The 18,481-nt window shown below is 42.8% G+C and overlaps 1 protein-coding gene across 5 annotated transcripts in view; it reads left to right on the top strand.

Moving 5' to 3' along the window:
• The window catches only part of VLDLR (very low density lipoprotein receptor), a 31,804-nt gene extending 13,595 nt beyond the window's left edge, over window positions 1–18,209 (top strand). For 2 of the 5 annotated variants that reach the window (XM_036855756.1, XM_036855755.1), the window contains exons 4-20: window positions 3,467–3,589; window positions 4,979–5,101; window positions 6,768–7,139; window positions 7,242–7,364; window positions 7,454–7,576; window positions 8,023–8,142; window positions 8,247–8,372; window positions 8,870–9,041; window positions 9,645–9,863; window positions 11,615–11,733; window positions 12,344–12,483; window positions 12,806–12,947; window positions 13,796–13,942; window positions 15,156–15,239; window positions 15,625–15,705; window positions 16,536–16,705; window positions 17,554–18,209. In XM_036855756.1, the coding sequence (XP_036711651.1) occupies window positions 3,467–3,589; window positions 4,979–5,101; window positions 6,768–7,139; window positions 7,242–7,364; window positions 7,454–7,576; window positions 8,023–8,142; window positions 8,247–8,372; window positions 8,870–9,041; window positions 9,645–9,863; window positions 11,615–11,733; window positions 12,344–12,483; window positions 12,806–12,947; window positions 13,796–13,942; window positions 15,156–15,239; window positions 15,625–15,705; window positions 16,536–16,705; window positions 17,554–17,589 (2,420 nt within the window). In that variant the 3' untranslated portion in view covers window positions 17,590–18,209. The remainder of the gene's footprint in view (window positions 1–3,466; window positions 3,590–4,978; window positions 5,102–6,767; window positions 7,140–7,241; window positions 7,365–7,453; window positions 7,577–8,022; window positions 8,143–8,246; window positions 8,373–8,869; window positions 9,042–9,644; window positions 9,864–11,614; window positions 11,734–12,343; window positions 12,484–12,805; window positions 12,948–13,795; window positions 13,943–15,155; window positions 15,240–15,624; window positions 15,706–16,535; window positions 16,706–17,553) is intronic. The other 3 variants (XM_036855758.1, XM_036855757.1, XM_036855759.1) reach the window with 3 other exon arrangements.
• The last annotated feature ends 272 nt before the right edge of the window (window positions 18,210–18,481 follow it).

Genomic DNA, 18,481 nt, shown 5'->3' with positions numbered 1-18,481 from the left:
ACTCTGAAAAATAGAATCCACTCCTAGGAATTGCTTTGAACTCGAGTCCAAAGATTCTATACTTCCTGGTCTGGAGGGATATGATTGAGTGTTTGATGTGAAGTTAGCGACTTGAGTATGGAATTTTGAAGATACAGTGGAGTTCCTTTCAAATGATAGACCCGGTTGATCTTAGATCAGACAAAATTTTGGTATAGGAAGCTAGAGGAAGGAAGGGGAGGACCAGGAAGACAGACAGACTGAAGATTGCTTAGAACAGACTTTCTTTTTTTAATTCTCAAATGGTTCCGATCCCCAAAAAGCAAGCCGTGGACGGTAGGAAATCCCCTGCAGTTTCAGGAATTAATTTACTCCTGGTATAGAAACTATAAGCCAGCCCAGATCAAAGATCAGATAAGGATTCTTTTTTTAATTCCCTGTCTACAGAGATGCTGATTTTAAAGCACTAGGCAAGATGGAAGACATTCTCTCCCCCAAGAAAATAGGGATACGCCATCATACCCATCGATTAGCATCTATTAAAAGATCATTATGAGAAATGCCTGTTTTTGCAACCTATGTAACCTCTCATTAAGCCAGGACAGCTGAGAACTACATGTCAAGATGGCATTTAGGTACCTTGAATACATGCTGAAGTTTGCTTTATGATCCCTTTGTTCTGTGTTGTAAAACTCTTGTCGGTGATAACATTGTCATTTGCCTTTTAAAAGACGTTACATAAAGATGTCCACTTTACAAACTAAAAATCCAGAAGAAAAATAGAAGCTAAATGTAGATTTCATCAACTGCCATCTTGTTATGCCCTTACCTACTTCTTCATGCATCATTACTAAAATGCTATAGTATAAACATACTGGCAGACAGTCCTGTGCTTGAGCTCTCAGAGCAGTATCATGGATGTCTGCATGCCAATATGTAAATTAGCAGCTCATTTGGAAGCAGAGTAAACCCATGCTGCAATATCAGAAAAGAAGCTTATCTCCAGTCTCAGGACCAAGAATAGTTCTCCAGTGTGACACATATATATCATTTGCATTCTAACACTAAGATTTTAATCTATTCTACAAGATATTGAGTTCTGTGCTCTTTCTGGGTTACCTGGGTGATATAATTCTCTCACTAATTTTCTCACTAAAGGACCTCACTCTTCTCCACTGTTCTCTTGGTGTAAGTAGCCATTCTTCTTCTGTGCTAAACTACATTTGGCAAAACCCTTTTTTTTTTTTTTTAGAGAGTAATTATTCTCTCCATGGTGTGAAGTCTTACTTTACCATTTAACTACCTCAGTAGAAACTAACCTGAGTCATTGTAGGGGTCATCGCTGGCTTTTCCTAAAATAGTCTCTGCATAAATCAATTCTAGCTACGTAACAGGAAGGTTTGGAAGAGGTAAGGAGGTAGATGCACCTACAATCAAGATCATGCAAAGTGGGAAAAAGTAAATATATTCTTGGCCAGAATTCGTCTCTGCCTCTCAGATATGAAGGTAGAGAAGGAAAGTGGGAGCTTTGCTCGGGGAAGTTCCGAATGCTTATTTTGAGATGTTCCTCCATGGAAGGGAAAAGCTACACAATTACTTAAAACTTCCAAAGTCAATTCCTATTTTTCCCGTCCAACGTCTTGATGTTGAACTTGGTTACAATTTCAGCCACTGTAACCTGCTGACAACAGCAGCAGGTTACAATTTCAAGCATGTCAACTAGCATACTTAGTCAACTTCAGCTTGGATTCTGCAAGCCATGTTCTATCAGTCCTAGTAACTCATTCTTCTACAAGTGTTAGGCTGAACTGATACATCAGTAACTCGGATACCCCAAGAATGGAACTGGTAGTTCTCTTCCCCTGTGGCACATCTAAATTTCTATCCATCTCTCAAGGCCCAGTTCAAACAGCCTGTCTTTACCCTCCCAGTCTGTGCTCAGAATGGAGAGAGAGGAACCCTAGCAATTTAGCTGACCCTGTGTATCTTGTTCACTTTGTAGTATAACAAGTCTTTTCTATCCCTGTAACATCTTATACTTCTTAAATTCATGAGGTCTCTTTACAACCATTCCCTACTCTCTCTTTTGCAACTTCTGAAGAGTATCACAGGGTGAATTACAATAACTGACTCTGAGACCCTCTGGCACCTTCCTGCATGCTCAGGAGAAGTTGGGCCTTGGATATCACTTAAACTGTTAACACTGGTGTTTGAGTATTTCAGTGATTTTAGAAGCAGGTATGAATCTAAAAAGTAATATGGCCTTTCATGTTCCCTTGGCTACACAATTTTAGGAGATGAATAATCCTTTTCAGATCATCATAATTGATCATCCCATCTTGAGTTCTAGAAATTGACTATAATCACTGTCTCCCCATTAACAATATCTGAGGCTAACCCAGAGCGGCTCTCTGGTTTACTACACTCTGAACTCTGAGTGTTGTACCTGGCTTAAACCCCTGACTTGAGGTGGTCCCTTTCATCTTTTCAGCAAATTGTTGGCTTTTAGCTGATTTCCCATTACAGAATATTCGTTAGAGAAGAATGTTTTAAACTGGAAATTCAAGTAGAAAGTATAGGCACATGGGCAAAGAAGAATATAATCTGAGAAGGATGACCCTAGAATACCCGATGTGGCTCCTTGTCAAGACTCTTCTTACTCCCTGACTTCCTCACAGGTAGGAAGACCAAGCTGCCTGCTTTGCTTAGCACGGTCCTGGTCAATGCTTATCTTCCTGGGAAAATTAACACTGTCCCCCTTCTACTGAGATTGCGTCAGTCTGGACAACAAATTGCATGGTCACCCTAATTAAGGAGAAAAGGCTGCCCTAGTAAGAATTAGTAGCAGAACTGATACCTTGTCTTAGGCTATTTAACTCTAGTAGTCAGTTATGGGTGCTGGCAGCTTCCATAGCAGGCTCAGTGACTTTTAGCTGGTTGATGTGAGCCCACCCTTCAGATGCTAAATACAACCTCTCTTATACTCAGGTTTGAGCTTTCTCTATTTCTTATCCAGTGGGTTCCTCTGCCCCAATAGACCTGTAGGGGTGACAGTATTCAGTACTGGAGCTGGGTCTTCTGCCTCTGCACTAAACCCATGTGTTGTTACAAGATGCCGCTAGAACAGTTGTACTGTGATCCAGTCGTTTGACTGTTCAACTTGAATGACTTGGAAGAAGTGCATGAAAAGAACAAAATTATTACTGAATCTCAATGTTATCAAGCAGGCAAGAAGTTCATTATAAGGGATCCCTTGACCTCAGTGTCCTCTAAGTCTCTCAAATGATCACCTTCCTCCTCTGGGGAAAAAGGGGGGAAAAAAAAAAGATTTTTCTAAGATTCTCCTGGATATTGGCAGTTGTGTGCTAACTGACTCAGATTTATTTTTTAGAGTAAAACATATCAAAATGCAGTTGTACCCCCAGTGGGAATGTAGGGCTCTTGGGTGAGTGACTTCAACTTTAACCCTGCAAATCAACTTTCGTAGTGAAGAAGACGTGTGCCGAGTCTGACTTTGTGTGCAACAATGGCCAGTGTGTTCCCAACCGATGGCAGTGTGATGGGGATCCCGACTGTGAAGATGGTTCTGATGAAAGCCCAGAGCAGTGCCGTGAGTGTGACTTGCTTTGGACTTGAATTTTTCCGAGCTGTTCCATGTCTCATAGCTCTAAGTATTGTATGATCTAAAACTTGGTTAGTTTTCCTTGGCCTCCCTTAAAGTTAGGCCAGTTGACTCCAAGGTCAGTCAAATCATTAACAGCCAATCTTTAAAAACATAAAGAATGTTCTTCCTAGTCTAACAAGACTGACGTTCTCTTGGGTAGCTTCACTGTTGAACATTTAAGACTGAAGCCAGAAGATTCAAGAACTCCTTGACTAGGTGCATAGATTTCAAATGTTTGATGATAATGACTCTGAGCGGATGGTACTCTGGTCCTGGAAGCTAAGTCAAGATGTGAGGATCCCCCCGTGGGCCAAGTATAAGCTTTTAGATGCACAGCGTCTCATGTTATGAAAAAAAAATCTACTACTGAAGGGGTAAGGTGACTAGAAATAGGATGATAGAGCAATTTTTAAGAAACATGTAACGTAAAGTTATTAAAGTAGGGAGCTTACAGCTTGTTCTTAAATAAGAGAAACTTCATAGGTATGCAAATACGTGTGTGTCCTTAGGCTGATATTCAGGAAAAAGTCTATGAGATCATAGAGGAAGATGATTTGGGACAGTTAAATTAGAATCATTTGCATGTCCTGGTGAAGAAAGTCTCGGTGTTCCTTTTAAGGCAGTAGAGGCCTGTTAAAGCAGTAAAAGTGGAAGTCTAACATGAACAAAGTTTAGGTCCGGAATCAAGCAGAAAGGAAGAGACGTGTGTTAATTTCAGTTTTCCAGGCAAGAAGTAAGGGAAGTTATATGAGCATTGGCCAAGGGAGGTGAGTTACCATAGGTGAAGACGGGTTCCATAAAGATTCAGCCCCAAGTTTTAGTGGGGGATGACCCCGTAAAGTCAAGAATTAGGGGGTGTCCCTACTTTGCAAGATGTCAGTGGAAAGGAGGTTGTGAAGGAGGCCTGTGAAGGAATCCAGGCAAAGGAAGACTTCATAGGTGATAGACCATCTGGCTTTTAATGAAGTTGGGATTAGGTTGCCAGTATCTGGGTCTGTCACTTGATACCCAGCAGATAAATAATGGTCAAGGAGCAGGCCAGCCAATGAACATAACCACGCCAAGTAAAACAAAAGCCAGGACTGCGCACACCGTGGAACCTTGACGGAATAGCACGGTCAAGGCTCTCGGGTGGACTGCCAGGTAGCCTAGGTTGGCATGGCTCCCAAGCCATGGAGCTGTCGAAGGATCTGCCCAGGCTTCAGCTAGTAAGTCGAATTTCACCCGTGTGCCCGGCCACTGAGTTACAGATGTCACCACTTCCAGGCAGCACAAGAGCAGCAGCTTTGCACTCATGAGTTTGGAGGCTCTTTTGAGACTGTATATCATCAACAGATATGAGAACATGCCGCATAAATGAAATCAGCTGTGGCGCCCGTTCCACTCAGTGTATCCCAGTGTCCTGGAGATGTGATGGTGAAAATGATTGTGACAGTGGAGAAGATGAAGAAAACTGTGGTAAGAAGATCAGTGTTGAGTGGCTTATCCCAAAGACCCTTTTGCTCAAAGAAGGGTGGGCATGAAGGTGCAGTTGACTTGACTTGCCTTTTAATGACTTCACTCTCTGCTCTACTAGTTGTCCTTCCTAACTGCCCTCAAACTCTGAGAGAAGTTCACATGGTAATTGACCATTGCTTGCTTGGGTGTTTCTTCTAGGCAGATAGAAATAAGAAGGTAAGTCATCCAAGGCACTTCCATGTAGAAGTAGCTCAGTGAAGCCGCAATTGTGTGGACTCTTGTCTCAGTCAGGGCAGTAACTCGTGGGCCTTCCTCACTTGGGCTCAATCAAGCTAGAAAGGGACGAGGGGCAGCAAACACATCCCTAGGTCGAAAATTGGATCTGCTTAGTGGAATAAACTACTTGAGTCTCACACAAGCACTTCTCAGCCCCGCAACTAGTTTTTCTTTTAACCTTTCCAAAAGTTAAACTGGCACAGAAGTAGGAATTAACATCTTGCTGGCAGATACCCAAAGATAACTCTACCCAACCGGTGGTACCTTTGTCTCCTATCACAGTTCCTGCCTGTAAAAGCTAACTCTGTTTCCTAGCCTTTCATGTTTCTGCTCTTGGAAAATATGTAATAAAATGCTCAATGTTAAAGGTGAGGCCCTGGGAAAATCTCTAGGTTAAACAAACATTGCATTGAATGTTCTTTCAAGCTACCGCCCTTTTTATAGGGCCTCCTGAGACTGACAAGCACAGGCCTCTTGATGCAATAAGTGTACAGCGAGCTGAGGGTACTTGTAGTTGAAACACCAGTCTTGCGCGTAGAAGTCACCTCCTGAGGTCATTACCACTGCACCTAGTCCAATGAGTTTTGGCATTTAATCCTAGAACTGAGCTTTATGGATTGGTAAGCTGTGGCACTGCCATGTGTTTTCCTCTTAAATCCAGACTTTGCTTCCCAAGAGAGTCGTGGTCTCCACCCCAATTACCACCAATTTTTGACCTTAATTAATTTGGCAGGAATTTGAGTCAAAGTACAAACTGGCTAGTCTGACTAGCTTATCATTATTAGCGCACCTGGCTGCTAGATTGCGGTTCTAGCCCCAGAAGTGACTTTCTAAAACTTGAAAGTGTTGAAGACCTGTTATTCCTGATCCTGGTTGGAAGGACCAAAAGAGAAGGAACCGTGTATGGTGTTATAATACACGGGGGCTACTTTTTGGTGATGGTGTCATAATGCTTATTATGAGTGAATGTTTGCTTATATACCTGATGCATGATCATCTCAGCTCATGATATGTGGCCTGGCCTGATGAGCAGTATATCCATTTAAAGATAACTCATGTCTGCCTTCCCCAGTGAAGTCTCTTGTGACAGTTTAAGTTATTAATCACTGTCTCTTTAAGATGCATCTCATCTCAAATTAATTTCTAGTCTTCAACTATTTTCTCGGTCCTTCATTTCTGTTGTTATTCAAATGTCCTAGCATCTTTTACATGGTAAGACTGTTTCCTAGTATTCTGGGAACTGCCTATTGATATAATCCGACTTTAGCTTTTAAGTTAGGCAAGAAAGCTGGGATTCATGATCCATGATCTGCATGTTAGATTTTGGGACAAGATGCTTGAAAGGACGGGTCTGGATGCATTTTCAGTGGGGCGTCCTCTCTCTCCATAGGCAACATAACGTGCAGCCCTGATGAGTTCACTTGCTCCAGCGGCCGCTGCATCTCCAGGAATTTCGTGTGCAATGGCCAGGATGACTGTAGCGACGGCAGCGACGAGCTTGACTGCACCCCACCCACCTGCGGGGCCCATGAGTTCCAGTGCAGCACCTCCTCCTGCATCCCCATCAGCTGGGTGTGTGATGATGACGCAGACTGCTCGGACCAGTCAGATGAGTCCCTCGAGCAGTGTGGCCGCCAGCCAGTGATCCACACCAAGTGCCCAGCCAGCGAGATCCAGTGCGGCTCCGGCGAGTGCATCCACAAGAAGTGGCGATGTGACGGGGATCCTGATTGCAAGGATGGCAGCGATGAGGTCAACTGTCGTAAGTAGCTTTCCTATCAGTATGGCACGTTCAGTTCTCTCCCACGTATCAACCAGGGACGCTTTGGCTGGCTTCATCCCCTGCCGTTCCCTCCCGCTGTAGCTTCCCGAACCTGCCAACCTGACCAGTTTGAGTGCGAGGATGGTAGCTGCATCCACGGCAGCAGGCAGTGTAACGGCATCCGAGACTGTGTCGACGGTTCTGATGAAGTCAACTGCAAAAATGGTAAGGGTCCCTAGTTTTGGGTTGTGAGTCAAAGGACTGCTCTGATCAGACCCACGAATGGAATCTCTCTTCTGTGTTTCTCTTTGTAGTCAATCAGTGCTTGGGCCCTGGGAAATTCAAGTGCAGAAGCGGGGAGTGCATAGATGTCAGTAAAGTGTGTAACCAGGAGCAGGACTGCAGGGACTGGAGTGATGAGCCCCTGAAAGAATGTCGTAAGTGAAGGGGTTGCTTGAGGACAGATTCGGGAAGGTTAATTAGACCCGGCAGAGCTAATGCGGTTTGGAGCCTGCCTAATGCCTGGGTAAACTACTTTAATGAACTAGGCTCAATTGTTGGGCTTAAAAGTGAAATTTTATGACTTAGAAGTAGTGACAAAGTAGTCCCTAGTTTCACCCCCTTTAAGATAACCAATCAGCAATAGAGAAACTTGACTAAACACTGCTTAACTAACTGGTAACGTGCCAAGGAGATTGGGTTTACTATTCCCCCAATACACGCTGAGATGCATATCTATAAGACGGATTATTAGATCTTAGAAAAATCATGGGCTTGACCAGACCATCTAGACAAGTTATCTCAAACAGCCTGGATTTTAAATGTTAATAGGACGAATATCAGTTTGAGTGTTGAGTTATACTCTACTACCTTTTGATTTCAGATGTAAATGAATGCTTGGTTAATAATGGCGGATGCTCCCATATCTGCAAAGACCTAGTTATAGGCTACGAATGTGACTGTGCAGCTGGGTTTGAACTGATAGATAGGAAAACCTGTGGAGGTGAGTCGAAGAACAGAGCCCAAGCCCCGGGGGTGATGGGAAAGGTCAGTAGATCTCCGTAGGTTATCTAGGAACAGCAAGACTAATTCTAATTTCCCTCCTAGATATTGACGAATGCCAAAATCCGGGAATCTGCAGTCAAATTTGTATCAACTTAAAAGGCGGTTACAAGTGTGAATGTAGTCGTGGTTATCAAATGGATCTTGCCACTGGCGTGTGCAAGGCAGTAGGTAAATGGACTTGGACTGGTGTTGCTCTGGTACCTTTATGATTACGTGATTATGAAAGGTGCAGCCAGTGACTACAACAGTCAAACTAAATATAAAATTTAAAAAGTACTTGAGAGCAATGATACTAAACTCACAGTGCAATATCATAGGTTAAATAGCAAATTGTTGCCCCAGACTCCTGCCTTGGTCAGTTCCTTTTGCATATGGTACCTTGAATATCTGCTTACTCTCTGCTTCCAAAACTTGAGTGCAATTCAAATAAGTAACTTATCATCAGCCGCCCTCTTAATGAATGCTGTGACTCCAGGACTGCCTTCTTAAACCATAGGAAGTGCTGAAGTGCTTGCAGGTCCCAGGGCATGGACTTCAGCAAGAGTACTCCTGAGGTGTTCAGCAGTGCCCTCACTTTTTAAGTGCTCCTCTGTTGGGAGGAGGGGACTTGGAAGGACCTTGCCTTCTTACAGCAAAACTAAATTAACCTGACTCCTGTCTTGCAGGCAAAGAGCCAAGTCTGATCTTCACTAATAGACGAGACATCAGGAAGATTGGCTTGGAGAGGAAAGAATATATCCAACTAGTTGAACAGTTAAGAAACACTGTGGCTCTCGATGCTGACATTGCTGCTCAGAAACTATTCTGGGCTGATCTAAGCCAAAAGGCCATCTTCAGGTAACTCTCAGTTCTTGGTGTCTTCGCCTAAGTCGTTGTCACTGGCCTTTGGGAAGGTTTGGAGGAATTTCTCTTGTGTCTTGCTCCAATCTAGCATCTAACTAGTTGGGAATAATAATTCTAAACACTGATTCTTTATTAAATTACTGTCAGTTCCTCATTAGAAAGTAACAATCGCCTATAAAATAAAAGATGGCTACAACTATAAGATTATAACAGACAACATCTTGATTTTTCCAATTTTCCCCCCTTTCTCTCCAGTTAGTTGAGAACTGTTCATAGTTGCTACAGATAGAAATGGTAGTGATAGCTTTTTCTTAACGGCAGCTATAGAGACTCAGGTGATGGTTACTGAAACAAATAGCTTCACTTAGAAGTGTGGTGTTCTTGCGTGTAGAATACAGACCAACAACGAGATAACCTACAGTATTGTTTAGAATCAGTAAGCAGCATGGTTACATAATTGGAGTGGTGAGCTGAGCTATGGGGTTTACTAGAGTTCTTTCTGAACAAAGTTGTTGACCATTTTGTGAGCAGAAAGTCCATTCTCCAGGCTCCGATGGTGTCAAACTCTTAAATTTCTTGTGACCTATTCTGTTTCAGTGCCTCAATTGATGACAAGGTTGGTAGACATGTTAAAATGATCGACAATGTCTATAATCCTGCAGCCATTGCTGTTGATTGGGTGTACAAGACCATCTACTGGACTGATGCGGCTTCTAAGACTATTTCAGTAGCTACCCTAGATGGAACCAAGAGGAAGTTCCTGTTTAACTCTGACTTGCGAGAGCCTGCCTCCATAGCTGTGGACCCGTTGTCTGGGTTTGTATTCTGTGCTTTTCATCACGTAGCCTTTCGGATGCTATCTGCATAGGTCAGGAGCTTTCCTCATGCCTAAAGCAGTACTGAAATCCCAAGACTTAGCAGCTCCCCACAACAAAGAATCATCCAGTACAAGATGTCAGTGGTGCCACGGTTGAGCAACCCGGGAATGGCCTCATCTATATGACAGGCCCTCCCTGAGCAGATGACTGCTGGTTCACATTAGTGAAACAACATTTCTGATTTGAGGTACACCAAAAGCTGTATCTAAACCCTTATGCCCACCCAGCTTCTATGCAAGTGATTTTTTTAAATTGAAGTATAGTTGAATTACAATGTTGTGTTAATTTCTGCTGCACAGCAAAGTGATTCAGTTATACATATATACATTCTTTTTCATATTCTTTTCCATTATGGTTTATCACAGGATATTGAATATAGTTCCCTGTGCTATACAGTAGTACCTTGTTGTTTATCCATTCTATGTATAATAGTTTGCATCTGATAACCCCGAACTCCCAATCTATCTTTCCCTCACCCCCGCTTCCCCTTGGCAACCACAAGTCTATACTCTATGTCTGTGAGTCTGTTTCTCTTTCATAGATAAGTTCGTATCGCTATGCAAATGATTTTTAATTTTTGTCTGAACACTTTATCAGGTCAGCTCTGGATGATCCAACCTAAGTAGTAGCATGAGTTGTAAGGATTTTGGTAACCACATTACCTCTAGGCTTTCATCTAAATGTGCAAGCTGTCTGAAAGTCCAATGGAAATAAACAGACCTCTCTAGAAACATTTCACTGAGGACTTCCCCCAAATTGCCCCTAAATAATATAGAAAAGCAGCTGTTAGGAATTTGACTATAAAGAAGATGTGGCACATATATACAATGGAATGTTACTCAGCCATAAAAAGGAATGAAATAGTGCCATTTGCAGAGACGTGGATGGACCTAGAGACTGTCATACAGAGTGAAGTAAGCCAGAAAGAGAAAAACAAATATCATATAATATCGCTTATATGTGGAATCTAGAAAAATGGTACAGATGAACTTATTTGCAAAGCAGAAATAGAGACACAGATGTAGAGAACAAACATATGGCTACCAAGGGGGGAAAAGGGGGTGGGATGAATTGGGAGATTGGGATTGACATATATACACTACTATGTATAAAATAGATAACTAAGGAGAACCTACTGAATAGCACAGGGAACTCTACTCAGTGCTCTGTGGTGACCTAAATGGGAAGGAAATCCAAAAAAGAGGGGATATATGTATACATAGAGCTGATTCACTTTGCAGTATAGCAGAAACTAACACAACATTGTAAGGCAACTATACTCCAATAAAAATTAATAATTAAAAAAAAAAAGGTATTTGACTAAGGCTGTAGTAATCACAATTGGCCCCCATGAAGCCTCACTAGAACCCAGTCAGCCCACCCCTACTATAAAACTTAACAGATATTCATCTTTTACTCCACTGAAAGAATTGGCCTTTTATACAGGAAATCTATAACCTGTGACTTTGGGCTGAAATTTAAGTATCAGACTTATATAGTTTAATATAGTTAATAATGAGCTTGTAGATTCAGTGTTAACTTTTGTTTACCCAGAACATAATTTAGACCCTCAAGTGGCACAATTTGTACCCTAGAGTTTTCTGCTCACTCTTTGAAAATGTCTGTCTCAAGCTGCAACTTTATTCCTTCTAAACCACCAAGGCTTATTTCTAATTTAATTCTTCCCAGCTTTGTTTACTGGTCAGACTGGGGTGAACCAGCTAAAATCGAAAAAGCAGGAATGAATGGATTTGATAGACGGGCGCTGGTGACAGCGGACATTCAGTGGCCTAACGGAATTACACTCGGTATGTATGTTCTTCCTTCCTCGACCACAATTCAACTGTCTGCAGAGTTTTAACTCATCTCCATAGTTAATTCTGGACTACAGCAGACAACTCTCATGGTGCCTTCTTTAGCAGGGACTTAGGATGAGAGGAACCGAACAGTACAAGTGGAATGGTGGACTTAACAGATGACATGCTCCATAATTACTAGCTTTTCTATCCATTTGGAGCTAATATGTGACATGAATTAGGTGAATCTTGGGCCTTGTGAACTCTCATCCTACATACTCCTGGCCTAGGTGCCCTAGCATTTCCTGAATTGCAGGCTCATAACGGTTTTCTTCTGGCTCCTAAGGGGAGAGCAACAAAATGCTCACCTCTTTTAATACTTCTATAATGTCACTAACACTTCTTAAGTCAGTTACTTTGACAATCTCAGGTACCCCTTGAGTCCCCCCAAATGAATGTGGGTACAGATTCTGCATGCTGCTTCACAAGGTTGGTGGGACCCTGTTAACAACCCCTGCTGGAGAAGGAACCGTGAAAGTTGAGTATTGGATTCCTTAGCTATTTTAAATGGAAGCGGAGCAGTACTGACTTCTTATACAGTGACCATTCTTCTCCTACCCAGACCTCATAAAGGGCCGCCTCTATTGGCTGGATTCCAAATTGCACATGTTATCCAGTGTGGACTTGAACGGCCAAGATCGCAGGATAGTCCTAAAGTCTCTGGAATTCCTAGCTCATCCCCTCGCACTCACAATATTTGAGGTAAGACGTGTGTCTCACATCTAAGTGTGTACCTCTGAGTTACTGTAGCACCTTGGGGAGAAAGAACAGGGGAAGGAGGGAAGGACAGAGGGGCATGACTTGAGAAACTGCTTTCACCTAAAACCTGGGACAAATGACATACTGATTCCTCATAGCATTTTAAGAAACCTGAACTCATGCGTCTCTTAGAGTTTTACATCCGATGTCCCAGACCAGCTTTAAATAAACTTGGTCCATTAAATTGCCAGTAAATAATAATGACCTTAGAGACTGACTCGTGTTAATCCTACACGTACATACTAATATGGGGGTTCTGTTTTAGGATCGTGTCTACTGGATAGATGGGGAAAATGAAGCCGTCTACGGCGCCAATAAATTCACTGGATCGGAGCTGGCCACTCTAGTTAACAACCTTAACGATGCCCAAGACATCATCATCTATCATGCACTTGTACAGCCATCAGGTATTGTGGGGAAGCAGAGCCCCTCGTGGCTACTTTCAGGGTAGCAGCATGACACAGTGCCCCCTGGGTATCTGTAGCTCCCTAGCAACTCAGCTTGCTCTACAATGGAACTTTCCCCTCCTGGACCCTCCCTCAAACCTGGTGCTGGGTATATTTTATTCTGACTTCCAAGTCAAAGAGCTTGAGAACTTCATGTCTTAGCTGCCCTCCCAACCATCAGTGTTCTGTCTTTTATTTCAGTCCCTTCCATATCTCCTTGGCATTCATTCCTTCTTGCTAGGACTATTGCACTGGCCTCCAAAGTAGCTTTTATGCCACAGCCTTTTCCTCCCTCCCCACCATGGCATGTCTTGTATGGAATTGTGTGCTTCCTGAAACACTATGGTCTCCTGCTCAGAATACTTGACTGGTTCTATCCAAATGAGACCCTTAAACCTCCCCATAGCTGGGGTCCTTCCGTTTTGTGGGAGCGAGGCAAAGCCACAGAGCATGCTTCTCTCCTTCCTCTGAGCCTCAGACTAGCCAGTTTGTAAGCTTTGGACCAATAGTGAGGCCAGGTCCGGTCACCCATCTCCTTTCCCCACCTCTTCCCTCACCACCCATCTGTTTACGGCGTAACTCTTATCCTACTTCCAAGAAGTTTCTTTGGCTCTTTGCTGTCCTTAGAGCATGTTGCCTGTACCCTTAAATTTATCCTTCATTGGTATTGGTTTAACTTTAGGGTTTGACAGAGTATACAAGTTTAGGCTCCTTGGAGACAAGGAGTCATGTCTTCAGCATCTAGAACCAAGCTTTATGTATAGCAGGCACTGGAAGACCCATTTTAAAGGACTTTTCTTTCTGAACAGGTGAAAATTGGTGCGAAGAAGACATGGAGAATGGAGGATGTGAATACCTCTGCCTGCCAGCCCCACAGATTAATGACCACTCTCCAAAATATACCTGTTCCTGTCCGAATGGATACAATCTAGAGGACAATGGCCGAGAGTGCCAAAGTAAGGCTTTTTACTTTTCAAACACAAGCAGGACATACAACAGGCATTAGAGTAAAACACTAGCTACAAAAACTAGCCTGGATTTTAAGAATTCTGTTTTAACTCACTCTTGGAATAGATTGGAGAACATATCTGCTACTGTTGCGTGCCAGGAGTTCACATCACTACTTCAGGACTAACTCATTTCAACATTAGATGAGTCTATAGGTGACTATGCTGATTTATACCAATTACAGCACTGAGCCAGCCAACTTGCAGATAATTAAACAAAGTCTTAACATTGTCCTCCAAAGAGAGAGGCCTGAAATTAGGCTGAAAAAAGGCCTTGGGGGACTTCCCTGGTGGCTCAGTGGTTAAGAATCCGCCTGCCAATGCAGGGTACATGGGTTCGATCCCTGGTCCGGGAAGATCCCACATGCCACGGAGCAACTAAGCCCGTGCGCCACAACTACTGAGCCTGGGCTCTAGAGCCCACGAGCCACAAGTACTGAGCCCGCATGCCGCAACTACTGACGCCTGCGTGCCTAGAGCCCGTGCTCCGCAACAAGAGAAGCCACCGCAATAAGAAGCCCGCACACCGCAATGAAGAGCGGCCCCCGCTCACCGCAACTAGAGAGCAGCAAGACCCATCACAGCCAAAACAAAAAAAAAAGGCCGTGGTTACAGGAAACCTTCTGGCCCCAGTGGGTGACATTATCTTAAACTGCTACTTAAATGAAACGTGCATTTTAGTCTCCTGTTCTTAGCTTTTGATTAACTGGCAAATTAAACTCGCAGGTTGTGAGCAAGGATCTCATATTGTGAGGTTTTTATTAGCGTGATACTGAGTCCCTATGGGGACTAGCTCCGTTTACTGAGAAAGCAGTTATCAGACAGGCAGGAAGACTGGTATGCCTGGTGGTCTGGTTCTGAGAGCATTTCTTGCAGCTTCCAGGAGCCTGGGACTTTGCTTAGAGGGGTCCTTAAGTGAGGCCGTCGGTCCTTTTGAATTGTCCAATTGCAGATGCTTGCGATTCTGCCCGAAGACCCCAGTGTCTCTCTGGTTTTGCTGCTGTTTCCCTTGGTTATGGCACATCCACCCTGCAACTTGGTTTGGCAGTGGTTTGTCAATTTCCCGCAGCGTTTAAATAACCCATCACATGGCTTGTCTGGGCTAAACGGCTAGCCACTCTGGAACCTTGGCATTGACCCGGTTCTTGGTTTTATAATTCAGGTACTGCAACTACTGTGACTTACAGTGAGACAAAAGATACCAACACAACAGAAATGTCACCAACTAGTGGACTAGCTCCTGGAGGTATTGGGTTCTGTTCTGCAAACTGTTCATCTCAGCTAACAGCCACACTCTTTGTACCTACCTGTTCCTTAAATCATTAATGCAGCCTTTAACTACTCGTTCTGCCCCTAATTGGTAACCTATATTTAAACTCCAAAGACTTAAAACCTGCAACTCTTAGCCTGACCTGACTCATTAAGATTTCTCTGAGACAGCTGTTAATGAAATGGCTATTATAGCATGAGACTCGCAAATACTTCTAGACCAGTTATTCTTGGTACATGATTGTAGTAGATATTGAACATCAGTGATGGATGCAAAAGGGCATGAGGCTCTCTACCAGGTGGTTGAATTTCTAAGTCTGAATGCAGATCCTTCTAAACTGATTTCTTTTATTCCCCTGTAGAGATCAATGTGACCACAGCAGTATCGGAGGTCAGTGTTCCCCCAAAAGGGACTTCTGCTGCCTGGGCCATCCTTCCCCTCTGTAAGTAGATTCCCCACGTATCTGGATCCAAGGAACTTCTTAAATACCCAATGGGTATTTCTAGTTCATCTAGAGATGCCCTTCCCATGGCCCCTTGACCTGTCATAGCCCTCGTGACACTGAATTACCCTTGCTCCCCTCACCAGCCCGGCACACTGATTTCAGAGTCCACGGCCTTCTCTACAGTGGTATCCTTAGCACAGCGACTGGCAGTGATGAATGGTGCTTACTGCTTTCTACTTCAGAGCTGTTCATCTGGCTCGATCCCCTTTCATAATAAGTCCTTTCCAGTGAAGAGCGCTGTTCTGTTCCCCTTCGAAATATGTATAACACTTCATACAGAGGAGCTACACAAATGCTAAAATGAGTTCTTGAGGAGTTATAGAACTTGTAGAGGGTAAATTAAAAACAGTTAAGAATTTTCAAACCCTCTAAAGCTATTCTAGGGCATGTGAATTCTAAAGCACTATGCCAAATGGCCTCTTTATCCTAAATTATGGGATTCCAAGCTTGGCTAACAAACCAGGAGGACCACTTGAAGAGCCCTCCAGAAGCTTCTGCAATTCGAATTCAGTCAGCCTGGGGAGGGGCCCAGGACTCTACACTTGCCCAGATGGATGTGCTGAGCACCAGAGTCTATAGAATAACACAACCTCTGGTCTGAACTTGTTTTAAGCTCCCAGCCCATTTATATTCTAACTTCTAGTCATCCCAGCTTCCTAAAACTTGAAGCTTTGATTAATGTCAATTTTCATGGATTCTTTAGCATGATCTTTTTTGTATGTTTTGAAACTGGACCTTGTTTAGTCACCTTCTAACTTTTTTTTCAGTGCTCTTAGCAATGGCAGCAGTAGGTGGCTACTTGATGTGGCGGAATTGGCAACACAAGAACATGAAAAGCATGAACTTTGACAATCCTGTGTACTTGAAGACCACTGAAGAGGACCTGTCAATAGACATCGGTAGACACAGTGCATCTGTCGGACACACGTACCCAGCAGTAAGTCAGCTTTGTGTCTTTATGTACCATGACTCGCGGTAGGACTTTTTGGAAAGGAGACCACAACTCAAGCTATGGCTGCCTGCCAAATACTTCATCTGCTACCTGGAGATTAGACAGTCTAGGCTGATAGAACTTAAGTAAGTCAGTTGACAAGTATCTGCCCCAAACAGAATGACAAGTCAATTAAGGACATCACTCTACAATTTGAGATATCTTGGGTTATAGAAACTGCATGTAAACATTAGCATGAGCCAAGTATCTCCTTTCCGAACTGTTCTATCAGTTGCCTGCTGGATACTTAAAAGTAAATTAGCATATCGTATATAGGGGGGTTGACTTAAAGTCAGTGTATTGAGCAAGATTCATTTAGCCAAAATGACCAAATACTTGAAAATGACCTATTACACCTCGTAGAGCTAGCTTTCCTTTCAACAGTAGAGTCAGTCACTTGTTCTTCAGTTGAAACTCACGTGGAGTATTTGGCCTTCACTTACAGAACTCTGAACAGAACAAGTGCTGAGCACTCCCTCAAGCTCTGGTGAAACAAGAGTGTGGTCAGTTCACAGCACACGTGTGTCTTTTCACATTTTTCTCCAGGTTCTAAGATCATTAAGTAGAACAGGCAGAATTAGTCACACTGTTTTCTCTCTCTACCAAGTAGATAGAGTTGAATTCAAGTTAAAATGCATTAGTGATGCAACTCAATACTGTTTGGGATCTGGCTTCCCTTCTATGCACCTTTGGTCTCTGAATGACCAACGCAAAAGCAAGGTTCATTTTAGAGACTGAAGTTGCTACGAGTGAGGGAATCACCAGACACATTCCATGCTTTTTCTCTTCTACAGATATCCGTTGTAAGCACAGACGATGATCTAGCTTGACTTCTGAGACAAGTCGTGACCTTTGAGGTCTAAACCAGTAATAACCCACTTCGGAATGGTAACCGAGCCAGCAGCTGAAGCCTCTTTCTTCCTCCAGTTTGGAAGAACATCGAAATATCTTTGCGTGGATCAAGCTTGTATACTTAACCATTTTTATATTACTTTTGTAAATATTCCTGTCCACATTCTACTTCAGCTTTGGATGTGGTTACCAAAAGTATCTGTAACCCTTGAATTTCTAGACAGTATTGCCACCTCTGGCCAAATATGCACTTTCCCTAGAAAGCCATATTCCAGCAATGAAACTTGTGCTATAGCGTATACCACCTGTACATACATTGTATAGGCCATCTGTAAATATCCCAGAGAACAATCACTATTCTTAAGCACTTTGAAAATATTTCTATGTAAATTATTGTAAACTTTTTCAATGGTTGGGACAATGGCAATAGGATAAAACGGGTTACTAAGATGAAATTGCCAAAAAATTTGTAAACTAATTTTGTACGTATGAATGAAATCTTTGGCCTCAATGGAGGTTTGCAAAGACTAAGTATTCAAACTACTGTACATTTTTTTTTCCAAGTGCTAAAAAAATTAAACCAAGCAGCTTAACCATGGTTTGTGCCTATTCCTCTAGGATGAACTTCTATAAACAAGCTGAGTAGTATCAGGTGTTCTAACTAAATATATGAGCTATAGATCTTGATATTGTATTATATAAGGAAGCCTACAATTTGGCTTGTTTCTCTTACAATCAAGTGCTAAAAGGATGAGGTACCACTTAATACTTGCCTCCCCAAATATTTATTTTGTAAAAGAAGCTAGCTTAACCTGCACCTGGAATTCTTCTTCTTTGAGGAAAGTTCCTATTCTCATTCATTTGTTGCCT

Source organism: Balaenoptera musculus, chromosome 6, assembly GCF_009873245.2.
Source record: "Balaenoptera musculus isolate JJ_BM4_2016_0621 chromosome 6, mBalMus1.pri.v3, whole genome shotgun sequence".
NCBI classification, from domain to species: domain Eukaryota; kingdom Metazoa; phylum Chordata; class Mammalia; order Artiodactyla; family Balaenopteridae; genus Balaenoptera; species Balaenoptera musculus.
Note: the sequence above shows the minus strand (reverse complement) of the source record. Positions and strands in the feature narration are given on the sequence as shown.